The 22,361-nt window shown below is 40.2% G+C and overlaps 1 protein-coding gene across 3 annotated transcripts in view; it reads left to right on the forward strand.

Annotated features, from left to right (window-relative positions):
• The window catches only part of DDX46 (DEAD-box helicase 46), a 71,979-nt gene extending 49,618 nt beyond the window's left edge, over window positions 1-22,361 (forward strand). The window contains exons 16-23 of one of the 3 annotated variants that reach the window (XR_010157010.1): window positions 876-1,069; window positions 4,344-4,481; window positions 4,815-4,964; window positions 9,551-9,731; window positions 10,618-10,836; window positions 12,044-12,188; window positions 20,106-20,179; window positions 21,817-22,361. Coding sequence is in view for 2 of the 3 variants with exons in the window: in XM_009449681.5 (XP_009447956.1) it covers window positions 876-1,069; window positions 4,344-4,481; window positions 4,815-4,964; window positions 9,551-9,727; window positions 10,618-10,836; window positions 12,044-12,188; window positions 20,106-20,179; window positions 21,817-21,864 (1,145 nt within the window). In the remaining variant the exon portion in view is untranslated. The remainder of the gene's footprint in view (window positions 1-875; window positions 1,070-4,343; window positions 4,482-4,814; window positions 4,965-9,550; window positions 9,732-10,617; window positions 10,837-12,043; window positions 12,189-20,105; window positions 20,180-21,816) is intronic. The other 2 variants (XM_517939.7, XM_009449681.5) reach the window with 2 other exon arrangements.

A 22,361-nucleotide genomic window follows, 5' to 3' on the forward strand; every position in this document is an offset into this window, starting at 1 on the left:
TTTGCCATTCATACTAAACGTCTTTGGATCATTTATTTAAGAGATATCCATTTGGGTACTTCTAAACCAGTATTCCTAAAACTTTAATTTGCATATGATAATCACCTAAGGTTTTTTAAAATGCAGATTTTGATTCAGTAGTTTGGAGTATAACCCTAGATTCTGCATTTCCTTTTTTTTTTTTTCCCAAGACAGAGTCATGCTCTGTCGCCTGGGCTGGAGTGCAGTGGCGCAATCTCGGCTCACGGCAACCTTTGCCTCCCAGGTTCAGGCATGTGCCACCACGCCTGGCTTTTTTTTTTTTTTTTTTTTTTTTTTTTTGTATTTTTAGTAGAGACGGGGTTTCACCATGTTGATCAGGCTGGTCTCGAACTCCTGACCTCATGATCTGCCCGCCTCGGCCTCTCAAAGTGCTGGGATTACAGGCATGAGCCACCGCGCCTGACCTAGATTCTGCATTTCTAACAAGCTCCCAGGTGATGCTGCTCTGGTCCTTGGACAAAACCGAGTAGCAAGGCTCTAAATAACCTACAGGGAAAGGAGAAAGATCTAACTCGTGTCAATATAGGCTGAATGTTTCTGCCTTTTCTCGCTTTGGCTCCCAAACAGGTTTAGATTAATTTCTGATATTGGACCTTTGCAAATATAAACCTTATATAGAAGAAAGGGGGCAATACAAGACCAGAGTTGAAAGATTCATAAATGAGTTAATAGCAATAACCTTTAATCTTGCCATTACATTTTCTTAGTCTTTTATTTTCTATATTTTAGGAGTTGGATGTGTCAATTTGTTCTTCACTGAGTTTAGATTCTTGGTCAGAAGACATGGAAGATTTAATTTGAACATGTTTTAAAGCTCTTTAATTTACTTGCAGGCATTGATCAATATGACAGAGATAGCATCATAAATGACTTTAAGAATGGGACCTGCAAACTTCTTGTGGCTACCTCTGTTGCTGCCCGAGGTCTAGATGTGAAACATCTGATTCTTGTAGTAAATTATAGCTGCCCCAACCATTATGAGGATTATGTACACAGAGCAGGGCGGACTGGAAGAGCAGGAAACAAGGTAAAAATAAGTTTTTTATAGTTGATCTTCATTATATTAAAATACAGGTGTTTCTTTAGTATTTCAAGGAGTAGATAATAGGAGTTATGGAGACATTTTGAAAATCTTTAATCCACATAATGTGAAGAGTGGTTGATGTTAATAATTTATATACATGTACAGGTCTAAGTGTTGTTCAAATTATCAGATACCTAGCTGCTCTTTGTAGGCAGATCCTGTTAACAGTTTGTCTTCCCTTTTAGGTTTTTCCCCTCATGCCTAAACATTTCTATACAGATGTTCCTTGATTTATGATGGGGTTACAATGTCCCGATAAACCCATCGTAAGTTGAAAATGCATTTAATATACCTGACGTACTAAACATCATAGTAGCCTAGCCTACCTTTAGCATGCTCAGAACACTTACATTAGGTTATACTTGGGCATCATCATCTAACACAAAGCCTATTTTATAATAAAGTATTGAATATCTCATGTAATTTACTGAATACTGTACTGGAAGTGAAAAACTGGTTGTATAGTTACTCAAAGTACAATTTCTACTGAATGCATATCACTTTTGCACCATGGTAAAGTTGAAAAATTATAAATTGAATCATTGTAAGTCGGGGACCATCTGTATACACATACACATAAATGTTTACACTTCAGGATCTTTTTAAAAAAAAAATGGGATCATAAAATATACCCATCTCCACACCTACCAATTTCTCCTACTCCCCTCTTTACCTCCCTATCATTCATACATGCATATATTACTTGCTTTTTTGACTCACCTGTATTCTAGAAACTGTATGGGTCTAACTCATTCCTTCTAGAGGCAGCAGACTAGTCTGTTGTTGGAGACATTGATTATGATATATTTAATTTTCTAACCCTGTACATTGCATAATAAAGCAATAAGTAGTATTTATATGCCATAGCTTACATTAATGGATAACGTATTATCTGCCATATATAATGTCATTTTAACTGTTTTACATATATAATGTTATTTTATCCTTACATATATAATGTCATTTTATCCTTAAAACTATTTAAGTGTTTTACATATGTAATGTCATTTTATCCTTAAAACTTTCCTTTGAGGTAAATAATATTACTCTATTTTATAGATGAGAAAAATTCATGCACATAGGATTTAGCTCACCTGCTTATGCACATTTAATAAGTAGTAATGGCATTTATTCTTTTAACCTATTGGAAGGAGTCAAGAATATTTTTTTGGAAAGGGCCATGTACTGAAAATTGTAGCCTATTTGGGCTCTGTCACATATTCTTCTCTTTCTCTCTCCTTCTCTGTGTACATATGTGTTATTGTGTATATGTTCATAACCCTATAAAAATGTAAATACTTGTAGCCCCGTAGGAGTACAAAAGCAGACCATGGGTCAAAGGCAGTGGCTATTTAGATATTTCTGTTTTTGTTTTTGTTTTTTTGAGATGGAGTCTCGCTCTGTTGCCCAGACTGGAGTGCAGTGGCACGATCTTGGCTCACTGCAACCTCTCCCTCCCGGGTTCAAACGATTCTCCTGCCTCAGCCTCCCAAGTAGCTGGGACTACAGGCGTGTGCCACCATGCCTGGCTAATTTTTTGTACTTTTAGTAGAGACGGGGTTTCTACTAAAACCTGTGTTAGCCAAGATGGTCTCGATCTCCTGACCTCGTGATCTGCCCGCCTTGGCCTCTCAAAATGCTGGGATTACAGGCGTGAGCCACTGCACCCGGCCAAGATATTTCTGAATTAAAATCTTAAACCATGTTTTAAAATTCGTAACAGTTGGCCGGGCGCGGTGGCTCACGCCTGTAATCCCAGCACTTTGGGAGGCCGAGGCGGGCGGATCACCTGAGGTTGGGAGTTCAAGACCAGCCTGACCAACATGGAGAAACCCTGTTTCTACTAAAATAAAAAATTAGCCGGGCATGGTGGCATATGCCTGTAATCCAAGCTACTCGGGAGGCTGAGGCAGGAGAATAGCTTGAACCCGGGAGGCAGAGGTTGCGATGAACCGAGATTGTGCCATTGCACTCCAGCCTGGGCAGCAGGAGCAAAACTCTTGTCTCAGAAACAAACAAACAAACAAAAAATCGCAACAGTTGACTGTTTGGGTCAGATTGTTTTTTTTGTTTTGTTTTTTACATTTTTGTGGAGATGTGGTCTTGCCATTTTTGCCCAGGCTGGCCTCCAACTCCTAGGCTCAAGCTATCTTTCCACCTCTGCCTCCCCAAGTGCTGGGATTACAGGTGTGAGCCATTGTACCCAGCAAGGTCAGATTGTTTTGTGAAGATAGCAAACTCTAGCGAGACTCCATCTCAAAAAAAAAAAGGAAAAACAAAAAACAAAATCAAAAGGTATGACCACACAATTGTGCATTTGTGTAAAATTACCTATGTTTCTTTTTTTTTTTTGAGACGGAGTTTCACTCTTGTCACCCAGACTGGAGTGCATTGGCGCCATCTCACATGCACTGCAACCTCCGTCTCCCAGGATCAAGTGATTCTCCTGCCTCAGCCTCCCAAGTAGTTGGGATCACAGGCATGCCACCACCACACTTGGCTAATTTTTTTGTGTTTTTAGTAGAGATGGGGTTTCACCATGTTGGTGAGGCTGGTCTCGACCTTCTGACCTCAAATGATACACCCCCCCTTGGCCTCCCAAAGTGCTGGGATTACAGGCGTGAGCCACTGCGTCCAGCCAATTGCATATATTTCTACCTCTGTGTAAAGAAATTAGAAATTTTCTAGTTTGCTTGTGTTATTTTAAAATATTAAACTTGGGCCGGGCACAGTGGCTCGTGCCTGTAATCCCAGCACTTTGTGAAGCCAAGGCGGGCAGATCACCTGAGGTCAGGAATTTGAGACCAGCCTGGCCGACATGGTGAAACCACGTCTCTAGTAAAAATACAAAAATTAGCCAGGCATAGTGGCAGGCGCCTATAATCCCAGCTACTCGGGAGGCTGAGGCAGGAGAATCACTTGAACCCGGGAGGCAGAGGTTGCAATGAGCCAAAACTGCACCACTGCACTCCAGCCTGGGCAACAGAGTGAGACTCCATCTCAAAAAAATAAAAAACAACAAAAAATAAAAATTAAACTTGGATATTTCACTTTGAACCATTAAGTAATTTAGTAAGACTCTTTCGTGGCTTTTAAAATTCTTTAGTTAATGTTGTCAATCTCGAGGATTTATTAGGTGGATCAGATTTTATCTTATGATCTAAGTAGGATCCATCTTGTTAGTGTCTAATAATTGTACTTTTTCATCATGCATTAGGGTTATGCTTATACTTTTATCACAGAGGATCAAGCTCGCTATGCTGGTGACATAATTAAAGCTCTTGAATTGTCAGGGACTGCAGTACCTCCTGATTTAGAGAAACTGTGGAGTGATTTCAAAGATCAACAGAAAGCTGTGAGTTTTTAACCCATGTTACTCTTCTAGAAATCATTAATGTGACTAAACCTTGATTATTTAATTCTTGGAAATCTTTTATTTAACACTTGAAAATTTTGCCAGGACTATTTTTATTTCTCTCTAGAGGGAAAAATGAGTGAAAGCTAAAATCCTATCTTATTCTTGAACTTAGTATTTTGTGGTGTCTATGTAGAGCTCTTAGTTTATCTTACATGCTAGATGAAGTGTTTTTATTACATTGACATACACCACCTTGAAAAATAATTAGTATGAATTCCTAAACATTAAAGTTTTTACTATGAGATTAACTTCGTTTTCTTTTTTTGAAAGGAGGGGAAAATAATTAAAAAGAGTAGTGGGTTCTCTGGTAAGGGATTCAAGTTTGATGAAACAGAACAAGCTTTGGCTAATGAGAGGAAGAAGTTACAAAAAGCAGCTCTTGGTCTGCAAGATTCAGATGATGAGGATGCTGCAGTTGATGTAAGTACTATTATTCTCTCATTCTTAATTGAAGCAGTTATTTCTTTTGTACTGGAGGTCTTGCCATATATGGTTATCAAGATAGACAGTCACTGGAAACCTTCTTTACAAGAGGTTGGTTCCAGAACAGTTTTGGAAAATCTGCCTACTACATACCAATACCCCTCCTCTCAATATATAGACCACTCATTAGCACTTCAAAGGATGTGAAAAGTCCTTTTTTTTTTTTTTTTTTTTTGCGATGGGAGTCTGGCTGTGTCACCCAGGCTGGAGTACGGTGGCGTGGTCTCCATTCACTGTAACCTCCGCCTCCTGGGTTCAAGCAATTCTCCTGCCTCGGCCTCCTGAGTAGCTGGGATTACAGGCATCCACCACCATGCCTGGCTAATTTTTGTATTTTTAGTTGAGGCGGGGTTTAACCTTCTTGCCCATGCTGGTCTCAGATTCCTGACCTCAAGTGATCCGCTTTCCTTGGCCTCCCAAAGTGCTGGGATTACAGGCGTGAGCCACCTCGTCTGGCCATGGATGTGAAAAGTCTTTAACGAATCTTGTTTAACTTCATTAAACCCAGAAATTCCCCAACATACCTGATCTCAGAACACTTTTGGACATATCATGTTAAACTTAAGTTCAGAAAATAATTTTGGAAATCAGAAATTCAACCTGATCTTATCATTAGGAAATTGACTCCAAGAAAAGATGTTAGGTCCAGGACCACAGTGGGAGTTAACACAGTCAGGACCAGAACCCAGTTGTCCTATTAACCTTAAGCCATTTCTTTCTAGGATACCATACTAGCTCAAAAAATTAGCCAGGCGTGTCTTGCTCTGTCACCCAGGCCGGACTGCAGTGTCGTAATCTCAGCTCACTGCAACCTCTGCCTCCCGGGTTCAAGTGATTCTCCTGTTTCAGCCTCCCTAGTAGCTGGGATTACAGGCACCCGCCACCACACCCGGCTGATTTTTGTATTTTTAGTAGAGATGGGGTTTCACCATATTGGCCAGGTTGGTCTCAAACTCCTGACCTCAGGTGATCCACCTGCCTTGGCCTCCCATAGTGCTGGGATTATAGGTGTGAGCCACTGTGCCTGGCCAATAAAGTCATTTTTTTTTTTTTTTTTTGAGACGGAGTCTCGCTCTGTCACCAGGCTGGAGTGCAGTGGCTCGATCTTGGCTCACTGCAACCTCTGCCTCTCAGGTTCAAGTGGTTCTCCTGCCTCAGACTCCCGAGTAACTGGAACGACAGGCACGCGCCACCATGCTTGGCTAATTTTTTTTGTATTTTTACTAGAGACAGGGTTTCACCATGTTGGCCAGGATGATCTTGATCTCTTGACTTCGTGATCCGCCTGCCTCGGCCTCCCAAAGTGCTCAGATTACAGGCGTGAGCCACCATGCCCGACCACATTTCATTTTTTAAATTTATCTGTTACCATGTAACAAATCAAAACTTAGCAGGTTAAAGCAATAAACACTTATTATCACATAGTTCCTTATGGTCAGGAAATCAGGAGCAGTTTAGTCAGGTAGTTCTGGCTTAGGCGCTCGTGAGATTGCAGTCATCTGCAGGCTTGACTGTTGCTGGATGATCTGCTTCCATCATCAGTCACTTTGATGTAGATAGGATGCCTCAGTTCTTCACCTCTTTGCCTGTCCTTACCCACATGGCAGCTGGCTTTCCCCACAGTGAGTGATCAAAGAGAGCAAAGAGAAAGCTTTAGTGCTTTTTATGACTGTCTCTGAAATTACACACTGTCACTTCCACTTTATTCTTTGTGGGGTTTTTTTGTCTTGTTTTGTTTTGTTTTGGAAACAGAGTCTGACTCTGTTGCCCAGGCTGGAGTGCAGTGTTGCGAACTCAGCTCACTGCAGCCTCAGCGATCTTCCCACCTCAGCCTCTTGAGTAGCTGGTACTATGGGTGCACCACCATGCCCTGTTAATATATATTTTAAAATGTTTTTTTTTTAGAGTCGAGGTCTCGCTATGTTGCCTAGGTTGGTCTGAAATTCCTGGGCTCAAGTGATCCTCCTGCCTCAGCCTCCCAAAGTGATGGTATTACAAACATGAGCCACCATGCCCAGCCCACTTTCTTCTATTAGAAAGAAGTCATTAAGTCCAGCCCACACTCAGGAAAAAAGACTATTAAATAATTTGTAGCCATGTTTTAAAAACATCTGTCACTTTTTGACATTATGGTAGTTTCCTCTTTTCTGTGGTTTTAGTTGCCATAGGTTAACCACAGTCTGAAACTATTACAGTATTTTGAGACCACATTCATATAACTTTTATTACAGTATATTGCTATAATTGTCCTATTTTATTGTTGTTAATCTCTTAACTGTACCTAATTTATAAATTAAACTTTATCATAGGTATGTATGTATAGGAAAAAACAGTGTATGTCGGTGCGGTACTATCTCTGTTTTTAGGCATTCACTGGGGTTCTTGGAATGTATTCCATGTGTAAAGGGAAAACTGCAGTATTTTTAACTGTTTTTTAAAATCTTGTGATAAAATACGGTGATTGTTTCTTCGGGTGTTAAAGTAATATATAATTTTATGAAAAATGTAAACAGTACTAAACATGAATAAAATCAAAAGTAAGGTTAGCTCTACCAGCTAGCATTGTATACTTCCCCCTTTCCTGATTTTATGAATTTGTTCAGATTGTAATACCATGAATGCTATTTAATTTAAAACGGTTTTACTCAGGTAAATGTTGAGTTTTAAAACTAGTTGATAACTGACCCCCTGTTGGTGTTTTTTGGGGGTTTTGTTTTGTTTTGTTTTGTTTTTATGAGACAGGATCTCACTCCATCAACCAGGTTGGAGTAAAGTGGCGTGATCTTGGCTCACTGTAGCCTCGACCTCCTGGGCTCAGGTGATTCCCCACCTCAGCCTTCTGAATATCTGGGACTACAGGCATGTGCCACCATGCCTGGGTAACTTTTATATTTTTTGTAGAGACAAGGTTTCGCCATGTTGCCCAGGCTGGTCTTGAACTCCTGGGCTCAAGTAATCCTCCTGCCTTGAACTCTCAAAATGCTGGGATTATAGGCAGAAGCCACTGTGCCTGGCCATAACTAAAACCCTTTAATAGGTAATAAATGTTTTAAGAAGAATCTAAGGCTGGGTGTGGTGGCTCATGGCCTGTAATCCCAACACTTTGGAAGGCCATGGTGGGAGGATAGCTTGAGCCCAGGAGTTCAAGACCCTCCTAGACAACACAGTGAGACCCCATCTCTATAAAAAGGTTTTTAAAAATTAGCTGGACGTGCTAGTGCACGCTGTGGTCCTAGCTACTTGGGAGGCTGAGATATGAGGAACCCTTGAGCCTGGGAGTTAAAGGCGACCCTGTCTCAAAAAAATACAAAAGCTAAATGGACTGTTTTTATTGTAGTAAAAGAGCTTTGTAAATTAACCAATTAATTTTTAAGCCCTAAATAAGCTTTTCTGTGCATTTGAGATCTAGAAGATACAGCTTTATTAATCTAATCTAAATTTCTGGAGGGGGCTTGTATTTCTGTAATCAGTGATATCAGTAGTCACTGTTGGGCAAAGGGCATTTTTTAAAAGAAATGCACATAGCAGGCTGGCCGTGGTGGCTCACGCCTGTAATCCCAGCGCTTTGGGAGGCCAAGGTGGGCGGATCACGAGGTCAGGAGATGAGACCATCCTGCCTAACACGGTGAAACCCCATCTCAACTAAAAATACAAAAAATTAGCCAGGTGTGGTGGCGGGCACCTGTAGTCCCAGCTACTCAGGAGGCTGAGGCAGAAGAATGGCGTGAACCTGGGAGGCGGATCTTGCAGCGAGCTGAGATGGCGCCATTGCACTCCAGCCTGGGAGACAGAGCAAGACTCTGTCTCAAAAAAAAAAAAAAAAAAAAAAAGAAATGCATCTAGCAGTAGGGCTCATGTGACTCCTGTCAAAGCAAAGCTTTCATCATTGCGCTTGCCTTGATGGGGAAACAACCTGCATTTGTTTCCTTTCTTGATTCAAAGGAATAAGGGAATAAGCCTTTCCTGGTTCAGTTACCCAGTTTTTAAGGCAAATCCAATTGGATTTTATGGGTTGGGAAGAGTTTTGAGAGCTTTGCCTTAGGAACATGTTATATCACTCCCCCTGAGAATTATTGACTATATTTTTAGTAGGCCACTGACCTTGAGTTATAGTCCTTGTTCCAGCCTGTTTCATTGCAATATAATTTGGTCTCAAGGCCTGAGCCCTGGGGCAAGTCAGCTGCATCCTATTGGCTATTCTGTCTTGAAAGCACATATTTCCTCATTTATTGAACAGGGATGAAGTTTCTGGTCCTCTCAGGAGTCTGATGACGTGGTTCATGCAATGTTGTTTCTCTGTTTTCTATTTTTCTCCCTACCATAGACAACTGATTTTTTAAATGAAATGTGACTTTTAACAAATAGGTGGTATATTTTCCCATGGATCTGTGTAGTAGGATTTGTGTAAATATAACTGATTCCAGCCTTTTGGTGGAAACATTCCTTATTTATTTCTGTAGAATAACTTAATTTGGTATTTCTAATTCAGTTTTTTACTAGTCCTTTTTTTCCTTTTGATCTAGATTGATGAGCAAATTGAAAGCATGTTTAATTCAAAGAAGAGAGTAAAGGATATGGCTGCTCCTGGAACATCAAGTGTTCCTGCTCCAACTGCAGGAAATGCTGAGAAATTAGAAATTGCTAAGAGATTGGCTCTTAGAATCAATGCCCAGAAGAATTTGGGCATCGAGTCTCAGGTATTAAGTAATTTGTTCCAAGTCTCAGTCAATACTTTTAAGAAGTTCTTTGATTTTACTTTTCAGGAATTATGTTGAGCACAAGTAAACAAGTTGTCCTAGACATTGAGTTTGTGAGAATTTAACACTCTCAATACAGAATTTTTTGATAATTGCATTTGGATGATTTCTCTAGTGCTATTAACTGAGGACTTTGGGCCTATTCTGGAATTTCTAACTGTTAGCCACTGGTAGTTTTATAGGGTAGTATTCTGATGAGTCTTAACAAAATCTTAAAGATGTATTAATAATTCTCTTTTTCTTTCTTTATCTGCTTTTATTGGGCACACAACTCCCTGGATATACAAACACCCAGTTACATGACTCAAATTAATATGGTCTTAAACAGTGGAGAAATGTGATTTTTAAATATTTCACGTTATCTTTTTCTTGGAAGCTTACTTGTTATTTTGAAGGTTTTGAGGCAGTCATTAACTATAACGTTTGTAATGTTGGGTTGGGTCATAGAGATGAAGGAGCTCAGTGATGGTAGTAGTACAAACATTCAAATTCGGAGGAGACTCCTAGGAATTAGAGTATGCAAATGATTTTCGAAATATTTACTGTGTCTGACATCAAGAGTTAGCTAATTATCAACTACATCTCTATGATCTAGTAGAATATTTAATAGAGTTGAATGTTCTCCAGTTTTCTTATCCACTAGGAGGTACATTAAACTACATTATAAATATATATTGCTAAATCACACATATCAATGAGACTATGCATTAGAAAGGTTTATTTATTAAACTTGCATACAAAGTTAGTAGCTTTTCAGAGACTAATTTGTGGTGTGGTCCCTACTCTTGTCTCTGCCCTCATTTGAGATTTAACTAAGTCTTCTTTAACTACAGGATGTGATGCAGCAGGCCACCAATGCAATTCTTAGGGGTGGCACCATTCTGGCTCCCACTGTTTCTGCAAAAACCATTGCAGAACAACTTGCTGAAAAGATCAATGCCAAGCTCAATTATGTGCCTTTAGAGAAACAAGAAGAAGAGAGACAGGATGGTGGACAGAATGAATCTTTTAAGAGATATGAAGAAGAATTAGAGATCAATGACTTCCCACAGGCAAGTAACAGGTTTAAACCTTTTTTTATTGTGAAGTAGCAACTCTTCTTTGGAGGAAAAATCTCATCTTTAAAACCCATGAACATTTTAATAGCTCCTTCACTCTTTACCTAAATGGAGGATATAACAATAGAAATTTGATTTTTATGAGTATGTTCAAGGTACATTAGGATCTAAATGAACTTATGATGCAGGTATGTATTAATAATGATCTTTGTTTTCTTTGTTTGTTTGTTGTTGTTTTTTTTTTTTTGAGACAGACTTTTGCTCTTATCACCTAGGGGGGAGTACAATGGTGCGATCTCGACTCACCTTAACCTCCGCCTCCCAGGTTCAAGCGATTCTCCTCCCTCAGCCTCGCGAGTAGCTGGGATTACAGGCATGCGCCACCATGCCCAGCTTATTTTTGTATTTTTAGTATTTTTAGTAGAGACAGGGCTTCACCATGTTGTTCAGTCTGGTCTCGAACTCCCGACCTCAGGTCATCTGCCCGCCTCGGCCTCCCAAAGTGCTGGGATTACAGGCATGCAGCACCAAGCCTGGCTAATTTTTCTATTTTTAGTAGAGATGGGGTTTCTCCATGTTGGTCAGGGTGGTCTCGAACTCCCAACCTCAGGTGATCCGCCCACCTTAGCCTCCCAAAGTGCTGGAATTACAGGTGTGAGCCATCACGCCCGGCCAATAATGATCTCAATATTGACCATAGGGCCCGGTGAGGTGGCTCACGCCTGGAATCCCAGCACTTTGGGAGACTAAGGTGGGTGAATCACCTGAGGTCGGGAGGTCGAGACCAGCCTGACCAACATGGTGAAACCCCGTCTCTACTAAAAATACAAAAATAAGCTGGGCATGGTGGCGCATGCCTGTAATCCCAGCTACTCGGGAGGCTGAGGGAGGAGAATCGCTTGAACCTGGGAGGTGGAGGTTGCGGTGAGCCAAGATTGCACCATTGTATTCCAGCCTGGGCAAAAAGAGCGAAAACTCCGTCTCAAAAAGAAAAAAAAAAAAGAATATATATATATAGAGAGAGAGAGAGAGAGAGAGAGATAGAGAGAGGGAGAGAGAGGGAGAGAGAGGAGAGAGAGAGTTGAGAGAGAGAGAGAGAGAGACCATAATATGATATCAGCCAGCCTAGTCTTTGTCAGCACTCCTGGATTTTTTTGTCCTGTTATGAAGTGATTTTTCTTTTCGTTACCTTTTCTTTTAGACTGCTAGGTGGAAAGTTACCTCTAAGGAAGCTCTGCAGAGAATCAGTGAATACTCTGAAGCCGCAATTACAATCAGAGGAACCTACTTCCCTCCTGGCAAAGAACCCAAGGAAGGCGAGCGGAAGATTTACTTGGCAATTGAAAGTATGTACTGTTAGTTCTGTTTCAATCTTGAATTTAGATCAAGGTTGATGTAGATGTAATAAACGCAAAGAGCATGTGAGGTCAATTCTAGAGAGAACTGAAAGTAAGAAACACCTCTGAAAAAAAATCTTATGACATTTGAGGTCTTTATATAGAAGAATTTCAGTACATATGCAAAGGTAAATGATCTGTTTCCGAGACTCAGTTTTGGCAATTTAGTCAAATTTGAAAATTAAAAGAAAACTTACATTTTAAGGACTGACCTGTTTATCCTTCTAGTAAGTGGAATATTCTGGCCTAAGTTTAGGTTGGAAAGTAAATCAAGTGTATTAGTCCACTTAATGAATGTTTATCTAGGCAAATATTGCCTGTGAAATTATGCCCATGAAAGTTTATGCCTTTAACAAAATAAGAAGTAGACAATGCCACAACCTAACGGATATAAATAATACATTATGTAACAGCAATCAGGTTTGGTTTTTAACTTTATTTCATACATTCATGAATGAATTCATTCCAGAGGCAATTTCCATCTTTATTTATTTTGAGACAGGGTCTTATTTTGTCTGGCTGGAGCGTAGTGGCGCAATCTCAGCTCACTGTAGCCTCAACCTCCTGGGCTCAAGTGATCCTCCCACCTCAACACCCCCAAGTAGCTGGGACTACAGGAACATGCCACCACACCTGACTTTTTTTTTTTGTCTTTTTGTAGAGACAAGGTTGTGTTTTGGTGCCCAGGCTGGTCTCCAACTCCTCAGCTCAAGGGACCCGCCCCCGCTTAGCCTCCCAAAGTGCTAGGATTGCAGGCATGAGCCAATGTGCCCAGCCTATTTTGTTTTTTCTGATGTGTTACTCTACTGCATAGTAGGACACCCTGTCACACTTTATTTATGTTTTTGATTTTTGTTTTGTTTTGTTTTGCTTTTTTCCCCGAGATGGAGTCTTGCTCTGTTGCCCAGAGCTGGAGTGCAATAGCGCGATCTTGACTCACTGCAACCTCCACCTCCCGGGTTCAAGCAGTTCTCCTGCCTCAGCCTCCCAAGTAGCTGGGATTACAGGCATGCACCACCATGCCTGGCTCATTTTTGTATTTTTAGTAGAGACGGGGTTTCACCATGCTGGCCTGGCTGGTCTCAAACTCCTGACCTCATGGTCCACCCGCCTTGGTCTCCCAAAGTGCTGGGATTACAGGCATGAGCCACTGCGCCCAGCCCACTTTATTTATATTTAATCTAAACATCTTTGTTATTGGTATTTTAAGTGGTTTTTGTTTTTGTTTTCTGACATTATGTGAAATGGAAGCAAGACAGAACTAGACTGCTAGATAATAGCACCATCTGTTCTGGCTTCATTTCCTTGACACCATAGCATTGTAGTCAGTACAGGGTTTAGCACTCTATCGCCCAGGCTGGAGTGCAATGGCACGATCTTGGCTTACTGCAACCTCCGCCTTCAGGGTTCACGCGATTCTTGTGCCTCAGCCTCCTGGGTAGCTGGGACCACAGGCATGTGCTACCATACCTGGCTAATTTTTGTATTTTTGGGTAGAGTTGGGGTTTCACCATGTTGGCCAGGCTAGACCTCTTACTTCTTGATTGTACTGTCTCCATTTGGAACTATTTTTAAAATCTGTAGCAGTCTTTTGCTATTTAGGACTTACATTGAGGTAAAATTCATGTAACAAAAGTTTGTCCATTTTAACCATTAAAAATGTACAGTTCAGTCCTCAGTACCTTCGTGAAACTTAAACAGGATTCAGTGAAAGCAGTGCTTGGAGAGAAATTTCTAGCTGTAAATGCCTGCATTATAAAAGATCTCAGTTAACTGCCTTTTTTGTGTTAGAGTAATCTTTTCTTTTCTTTTCTGTTTTTTTTTTTTTTTGAGACAAAGTCCCACTGTGTCATCTAGGCTGGAGTGCAGTGGCACAATCTCGACTCACTGCAACTCCCACCTCCTGGGTTCAAGTAATTCTCGTGCCTCAGCCTCCCGAGAAGCTAGGATTACAGGTGCCCCCCCGCCACACCTAGCTAATTTTCGTTTTTTTTTTTTTTTGTGAGAGAGAGTCTTGCTCTGTTGCCCAGGCTAGAGTGCAGTGGCGCAATCTCGGCTCACTGCCAGCTCCGCCTCCCGGGTTCACGCCATTCTCCTGCCTCAGCCTCCCAAGCAGCTGGGACTACAGGCGCCCACCACCATGCCCGGCTAATTTTTTTTTTTGTATTTTTAGTAGAGACAGGGTTTCACCATGTTAGCCAGGATGGTCTCGATCTCCTGACCTTGTGATCCGCCCGCCTCGGCCTCCCAAAGTGCTGGGATTACAGGCATGAGCCACTGCGCCCGGTCAATTTTTGTATTTTTAGTAGAGATGAGGTTTCACCATGTTGGTCAGGCTGTTCTCAAACTCCTGACCTCAGGTGATCCACCTGCCTCTGCCTCCCAAAGTGTTGGGATTACAGGCAGGAGCCACTGTGCCCCACCGTGTTAAAGCAATATTTTCTTGTGTGCCATTTTGATTTGCTCTTGTTTCTGGGGTTTTTTTTTTTTTTTTTTTTTTTGAGAGGGAGTCTAGCTCTGTCACCAGGCTGGAATGCAGCTGCGCAATTTCGGCTCACTGCAACCTCTGCCTCCCAGGCTTAAGCGATTCTATTGCCTCAGCCTCCCGAGTAGCTGGGACTACAGGCAAGCACCACCATGCCCAGCTACTTTTTGTATTTTTAGTAGACATGGGGTTTCACCATGTTGGCCAGGATGGTCTCAATCTCCTGACCTCATGATCTGCTTGCCTTGGCCTCCCAAAGTGCTGGGATTACAGGCAGGAGCCACCACGCCCGGCCTACTTCTTTCTTTTGCTATATGTATTTTTAGGTTTTTTTTTTTTTTTGAGATGGAGTCTCACTCTTTTGCCCAGGCTGGAGTGCAATGGTGCTGTCTCGTCTCACTGCAACCTCCACCTCCCAGGTTCAAGGAGTTCTCCCTTGGCCTCCCTAGTAGCTGGGATTACAGATGCATGCCTGGCTAATTTTATTTTTAGTAGAGATGGAGTTTCACCACGTTGGCCAGGCTGTTCTTGAACTCCTGACCTCAGGTGAACTGCCTACCTCAGCCTCCCAAAGTGCAGGGATTACAGGCCTGGGCCACCGTGCCCAGCCAGGTATTTTCTTAGTGGTTACTCAGTGGATTGCAATTAATATCTTAATTCATAACAACGTAGTTCAATTAATGCCAACTTAGTTTTAATACTATACAAAAATTTTGCTCCTATACAGTCCCATCTATTTTTTTGTTGTTATTGACACAAAATTCCTGTATATGTTTTTCTAAGAGACAGGGTCTTGATCTGTCACTCAGGCTGGAGTGCAAAGGTGAGATTATAGTTTACTGTAGCTTCAAACTACAGGGTTCAAGTGATCCTCTATCCTTAGCCTCCTGAACAGCTAGGACCACAGGCCTGTGCCACCATGCCTAGCTAATGAAAAAAATTTTTGTTTCTAGAGACAGGGTCTTGCTATGTTACAGTCTAGGCTTGTCTTGAACTCCTGGCTTCTCGTGTAGTCCCACATCGGCCTCCCAAACCTACTCATCTTTTTTTGAGACAGAGTCTTGTTCTGTCACCTGTCCTGGAGTGCAATGACCCAGTCACAGCTCAAGCAAGCCTCCCACCTCAGCCCCCCATTTAGCTGGGACCACAGGTGTATGCCACTATGTCCAGCTAAATTTTTGTATTTTTTGTAGAGATGGGTTTTCACTATGTTGCCCAGACTGTTCTTGAACTCCTGGGCTCAAGTGATCCTCCTGCCTCAGCCTCCCAAAGTGATGGGATTACAAACGTGAGCCACCATGCTGGGCCCAGACCTGTACATCTTCATACATTCTGTATTCTTCAACATAGATTCATAATTATTTTATGTAATTTTTAAATCATACAGGAAATAAAGAGAAGCTACAAACTAAAAATAATACTGACTTTTATATTTACTTATGTAGCTATGAGTATTCTTTGTTTCCTCATTCAAGTAATCTAGGGTTCTTTCACTTCAGTCTGGAGGATTTCCTTTTGTATTTCTTGTAGGGCAGGTATACTAGCAACTAACTCGGGTTTTGTTTATCTGAGAATTTCTTAATTTCATCTTTTTTTTTTTTTTTGACATGGAGTCTCGCTCTGTCACCAGGCTGGAGTGCAATGGTGCAATCTTGGCTCACTAAAACCTCTGCCTCCTGGCAGCCTCCCAAGTAGCTGGGATTATAGGCACATGCCACCACACCCAGCTAATTTTTGTATTTTTAGTAGAGATGGGGTTTCACCATTGTTGGCCAGGATGGTCTCGATCTCCTGACCTCGTGATCCTCCTGCCTTGGCCTCCCAAAGTGTTGGGATTACAGGCGAGAGCCACCACGCCCAGCAAATTCAGTTGTTACGTTTTCCATGTTTTTCCCACTCTACCATTGAGTCATGGTAAGTTTCATACATATTTTTAAATGGCATACAAAGGATGTGTGGCCAGAACTAGGCAAACTACACTTTTTTCTTCATGTTTGTGACTATGAGAAACTGACTTAGATCTATTTGAAGTCAGGTTTAAAAATGGCATCCTTTTGTGTATCCTGAAATACTTTTGGTCTGCCAATGACCCAGTATGTTTCTAACTCAGGTAACACTGTTTCTTATTACATAGTGAAATGGGGGTTGCTGACCCCTGGGTCTTCAAGCAGAGAAAACTTAAGCTGATGTGTTTCTGTAGTTGGAACTGGACAGGTCTTTGCTACTGTGTTAATTAGATCATACAGGCTGAAGACAATGATAGAGGAATGTGGCAATAAAACCTTTGGTGTACATGGAGTCAGGATTTTATTTTCTGCTTGAATACATGGGTATCATTTAAGCAAAATTAATATTTTAACTGCTTGCCTTATAAAGAGGTAAGTGAGAGACATGATTATTTGCTTTGAAAAAGAATTCTTTTCGTAATTCATTTATTAATTTAAATACAGTGTTTGCTTAGTATGGTATAATTGATATATCAAATTTCAATTTATGTATAACTTTATCAGAACACATCTCTACTACCAAGTGATGTGAAGTGAGATATTCACTGATTCCACAGCTCCGATGTAGTTTTCCTTTCATCCAGAATGGTTCTGGTCATTTGTCTCCACTGTCAATTTACACTCAGGAAATAACGTCTAATTTTTATAATAATCTAAGCAAGTCTCCTCAGTAAAAAAGCAACTTTGTTGAAAGCAAATCTTAAGAATAATCTAGAAATATAATGATAATGGCCGGGCACGGTGGCTCACGCCTGTAATCCCAGCACTTTGGGAGGCCGAAGCGGGCGGATCACAAGGCCAAGAGTTTGAGACCAGCCTGGCCAACATAGTGAAACCCCGTCTCTACTAAATACAAAAATTAGCTGGGCATGGTGGCGGGAGCCTGTATCCCAGCTACTCGAGAGGCTGAGTACCTTGGAACCAGAAGGTAGAGGTTGCAGTGAGCTGAGATGGCGCCACTGCACTCCAGCCTGGGCAAAAACAGCAAAACTCTGTCTCAAAAAAAGGAAAGAAAAGAAAAGAAAAGAAAAAGAAATATAATGATATTGAATAAGAGCTAGGGTTTGGTAATTTAAGTGATCTAAATCTTTTAGAATTTTCAGAGGTAATTAGATTTTTTAAAGGATCATTTAGTTTTTGAAACTCCAAACTCAACTAAACACTAACAGGATGAAAACAGGTGTTGCTACTGTGGAATGAGCCTAGTGTCATCTGTTTCTAGTTCTGTAATTGGAGGGACCCCACTGCCTGGCTGGCTCCTTGGAGGCTCTGTTTGGCTCAGCAGCTCCAGGCCTCCCACCAGGCAAAGGGAAGGAGAACAGGAAGGACTTACATGCCTAGTCAGCCTGTATAATTTATATAGCCTGTTCTGTGACCCTCTCTTTTTACTAGTGGAGAATCCCTTAAAAGCAGCCACAGTTGTTTTAGGACCAGTGAAAGGAAATGCCCTTTTTTCCATAGCTGCTTATAAACATATGTAACCTATTACAAGAAGTTACATAAGTCAGAATTTAAACTGGTCCAAATTGTCGGGCTCTGATAAAAGTAGGAAAATTAATTTTCCAGTTAAATCTAGGTGAGAGTGTCATTTTCCTTCTTTTTAAAGTTGCACAAAAATATCAACAAGCTTCACACCAACTCATACCAAGCAACGTGTTTTCCTCCTAAATTTCATTTTTGTTGTAATTTTCAGTTTGACTTCGGTCTTGATTCTTCTGTTTCTCTTCCCTTCCAGCACTCACCTTCCCCACGTAGTTTTATAGTGTTGTGATTAGTGGCTAGTGGAGGTATAGGATTTAAATTAGATATGTTGCTATGACTTCATAGCCATACCCTTGGCCTTTTCCTTCCTGTTGTGCAACTGTTTCTGTCTCTCTTTCTAGCTCCGTCTCTGTCTCTCTCTGGGGACAGAAAAGTTACTCATTTCTAATATGGGGGGAAATTTTCTCGTTTATTACAAATCTTTCCCTCATTTGTGTTTTTTAAAAATACACGGAATGATAAAAATATAGCTCTCTACGTTGCAAACCCAGTCCTCCTTTTATTCTTAGACATTTCAATGTTTAGTCTTCTTTGATTCAGCTCTTTTTCTCTTCTCAGTGTGCAATATGGTGTCTATCTGTACTTACCTACTCAGTGGCGTTGTCCATTGGCTCCAGATTCTACCCAGCCTACCCTTGATGGCTCTCTAATCTCTGCCACTTCTAAACTTCTGGTCCATATTTCCATTGGCCTCATCTATATTTCCAATTGGATGTCTGATGAGCACCTCAACTACAGCAATTTTAGAATTAAATTTCACCCATTATCACTGTCCAAAAAACACCTGTTTTCCTCCTGGAATCAATATATTCTTTTACTTCTGCCTTTTTTCACTTGCCAGCCAGCTCTTAATATCTTAATTTGTTTCTCTTTTTCACTGTTCATATCCCATCAGAAAAAATATCTTGTCCATTCTACCTCAAAAGTGTGCTCTTGTGATGGTATAAATACAATGTTGTGAGAGCACTAAGGAAAAAAACACTTAACTGTGCCTTTAAGAGTCAGGAAAACTTCCTAAAAGTGGTATTTAAAAGTGAAGTTTGTGAACTACTTCCTTTTCATCCTGTTTTGATATCTTTACAAGTTTGTTTTTCTAGTCTGTAAGCTTTTAAAGAGCATGAATTTGTTCTTTATATGTTAAATGTCTCACAGTATGTGAGAGGTGAGTGCTTAATGTTTATGAAATTGATAACTGTGAATGAATGTCTGCAGCCTACCTCATCTAGTCAGCTATCTTGCGGTGTTCTTTCACACTCCTTTTCCAACCACACTACGCTTCTCTTAGTCTTCAATAATTAAGCATGCTTGTCTTAACTCTGTATCATTACGCATGTAATTAATTCCCTTTGCAAAATACTCTTATGATATCTTTCCTTCCTCCAATTGGCTAGTCCTCCTTTTATTTTAAGGATTTTGTTCAGACGAGACCCTTCTGAAACATTTGTAGACTTCAGTGAACATCATAAATGTCTAATAGATACTTACTAAATGAGTAAACCAAGGAAGTTATATTTCCCTTTAGCTTTCTCTTACTATTTCCTGGACAAATCACTAATAGTCTTTTTATTGCACTCTTTTTAATCACCATACTAGGAACTCTTAACACATAATATGACCTCAGTGGTTATATTTGAAACTCTGAAAGTAATCAAAATAATAAGCAGCCATTATATAATGTGGGTAATGTTCCACCAGGCATTAAATGGCTATCTTGGCAGGCAGTACAGTGTTTCTGAAAGTCACCTACAGTGTTTCTTCCTGGACCTCCGTGATATGGGTAAACACAGTGTAAGTTTAGTAATGTGAATAATATGCTTTCCACTCAATCACCAGGTGCCAATGAACTGGCTGTGCAGAAAGCAAAGGCAGAAATCACCAGGCTCATAAAAGAAGAGCTGATCCGGCTGGTGAGTGAAAACCTTAAAGTTTCGTTTGTTTTGTTTTAATAAGTGTTTTATTGAAATATAAATACAGACAAGTACTCAAATCATAAACATATAGTTTGATGAATTTTCACAAAGTAATAAGCATACCAGTGTAGTCACTACCCAGATCAAGAAATAAAAAACATTACTAATATCCCAGAAGTCTTCTCTGTGTCTATTCTTGTCACTATTCATCTCCTCCCAACAAAACCATACCTTGAATTTTTTTTCTTTTCTTTTCTTTTTCTTTTTGGAGACTGAGTCTTGCATTGTCACCCAGGCTGGAGTGCAATGGCACGATCTCGGCTCACTGCAACCTCCGCCTCCTGCGTTCAAGCGATTCTCCTGCCTCAGCCTCCTGAGTAGCTGGGATTACAGGCGCACACCACCGCATCCGGCTAATTTTTGTATTTTTAGTAGAGATGGTGTTTCACTGTGTTGGCAAGGCTGGTCTCGAACTCCTGACCTCATGATTCACCTGCCTTGGCCTCCCAAAGTGCTGGGATTACAGGCGTGAGCCGTGGCGCCCGGCCCTATATTGTGAATTTTAAAATCATAGATTAGTTTTTCCTGTTTTTGAACTCCACATAAGTGTAATCATGTGTTTGCACCTTTTGCATCTAGTTTCCTTCACTCAACATTTTGAGGAGATCGGTCCATGGTATTGCATGTAGCAATAATTCATTCATTTTCATGGCCATATAATATTTATATGATTATACAACAATTAATTTATATTTATATATTGGATTTGGGGGCTATTCTTATTTTTGGTTTTTATGAATAACACTTCCGTGAACATTATTCCATGTGCGTTTGGTATATATTAGCATGATTTTTTCCTTGGGTATATACCTAGGAGTAGAATTGTTAATTATAGGCTAGGTATTGCTAAATAGTTTTCCAAAGAGGTTACATCAATTCACACTCAATCCAGAAGTGTAGAAAATTCCAGTTGTTCTACATATTTGCCAACACATGGTGTTGTCAGTGTCTTTAAACTTAAACAATGACTTAATTTGATTTTGGAAAAAGCCCTTTACAGACTGCCTTTCCCAAGGAGGTAGACATGTCCTTGTGTCTTTAGTGCCAGTTGCAGCTTATAAACACTCCCTACAGTGTGTACATTTCCTTTGAAAGGAAACGTTGTCTTTTCTCTAAGTGTAATTCTGAGAGCTTTTCTAAAATTCCCCTCACAGAGCATTCCTTTTTTTGGGGGGGTGGTGGGGGTGGTTAGAAGTTTAATGAAAAGTGGGTTCACAAAATAAGAGGGAAAAAGTAAAACAGCTGTTAAATCATGTGCTTAATACTATTTCACCAAGGAGTGATCGAAAAGAATCTTGTGCCCATAGATGCTACCACCATTAAGTTGATTCAAAACATAGTTGTTAAGGAATAGTTGAGTGAACAGAGAATTCATTAGTTATTGAATAGTTTTTCCTTTCTCAATTCAGTAATAGTAACATTTAAAATTTTAAATAACCAATAGTTTTATAAGTTGGCAAAGGAAATGATCTTAAATATTTCCTTATGGGTTTGGTTGGTTGGTTGGTTGGTTGGTTCATTGTTGTTTTTTGTTTTGCTTTCTCTGATGACATATCTTTTATTTCCTATTACAGCAAAATTCATACCAACCAACAAATAAAGGAAGATACAAAGTCTTATAGACATCCGGAAAAAAGATTTTTACCTGTGCTGGTCTATGATATATGTGACAGTTGCTGTCTGCAGTTTACAATGTATTGTAAATTAAGATTTTTAAAATTCTATCTTGCTGATTTTTTTTAAATATAAGAAACTGGTACTTGGTAAAGAAATCTGTCCGTAAGTACCCCCACAATCAGTCAAACTATATTTAAAGCCAGCCTGTTTTCAGAGTATGATGTCCTTTAATGTAAACTCAAATATCAATATTTTAAATGTCCGGATAATGTTCTAGAGGTTTAAAAAATGGAAATATTTGAACTTTCTATTGAAGACAATAAAGTACACAAGTCGTTAAGGGGCTATTCACTTTATCCTGTACTTTCAATGAAATTGTGATCATTTCCTAAGAAAAGGTAAAATTCACTATCATATTTTGTGTCCCCACCTTGATGTTACATGACTCTGGAACAATATGAACTGGATTTAAGAATGTTATAATAGAAGTCTTACAAAATGG

This window comes from Pan troglodytes, chromosome 4 (genome assembly GCF_028858775.2).
Source record: "Pan troglodytes isolate AG18354 chromosome 4, NHGRI_mPanTro3-v2.0_pri, whole genome shotgun sequence".
Classification (NCBI taxonomy): Eukaryota; Metazoa; Chordata; class Mammalia; order Primates; family Hominidae; genus Pan; species Pan troglodytes.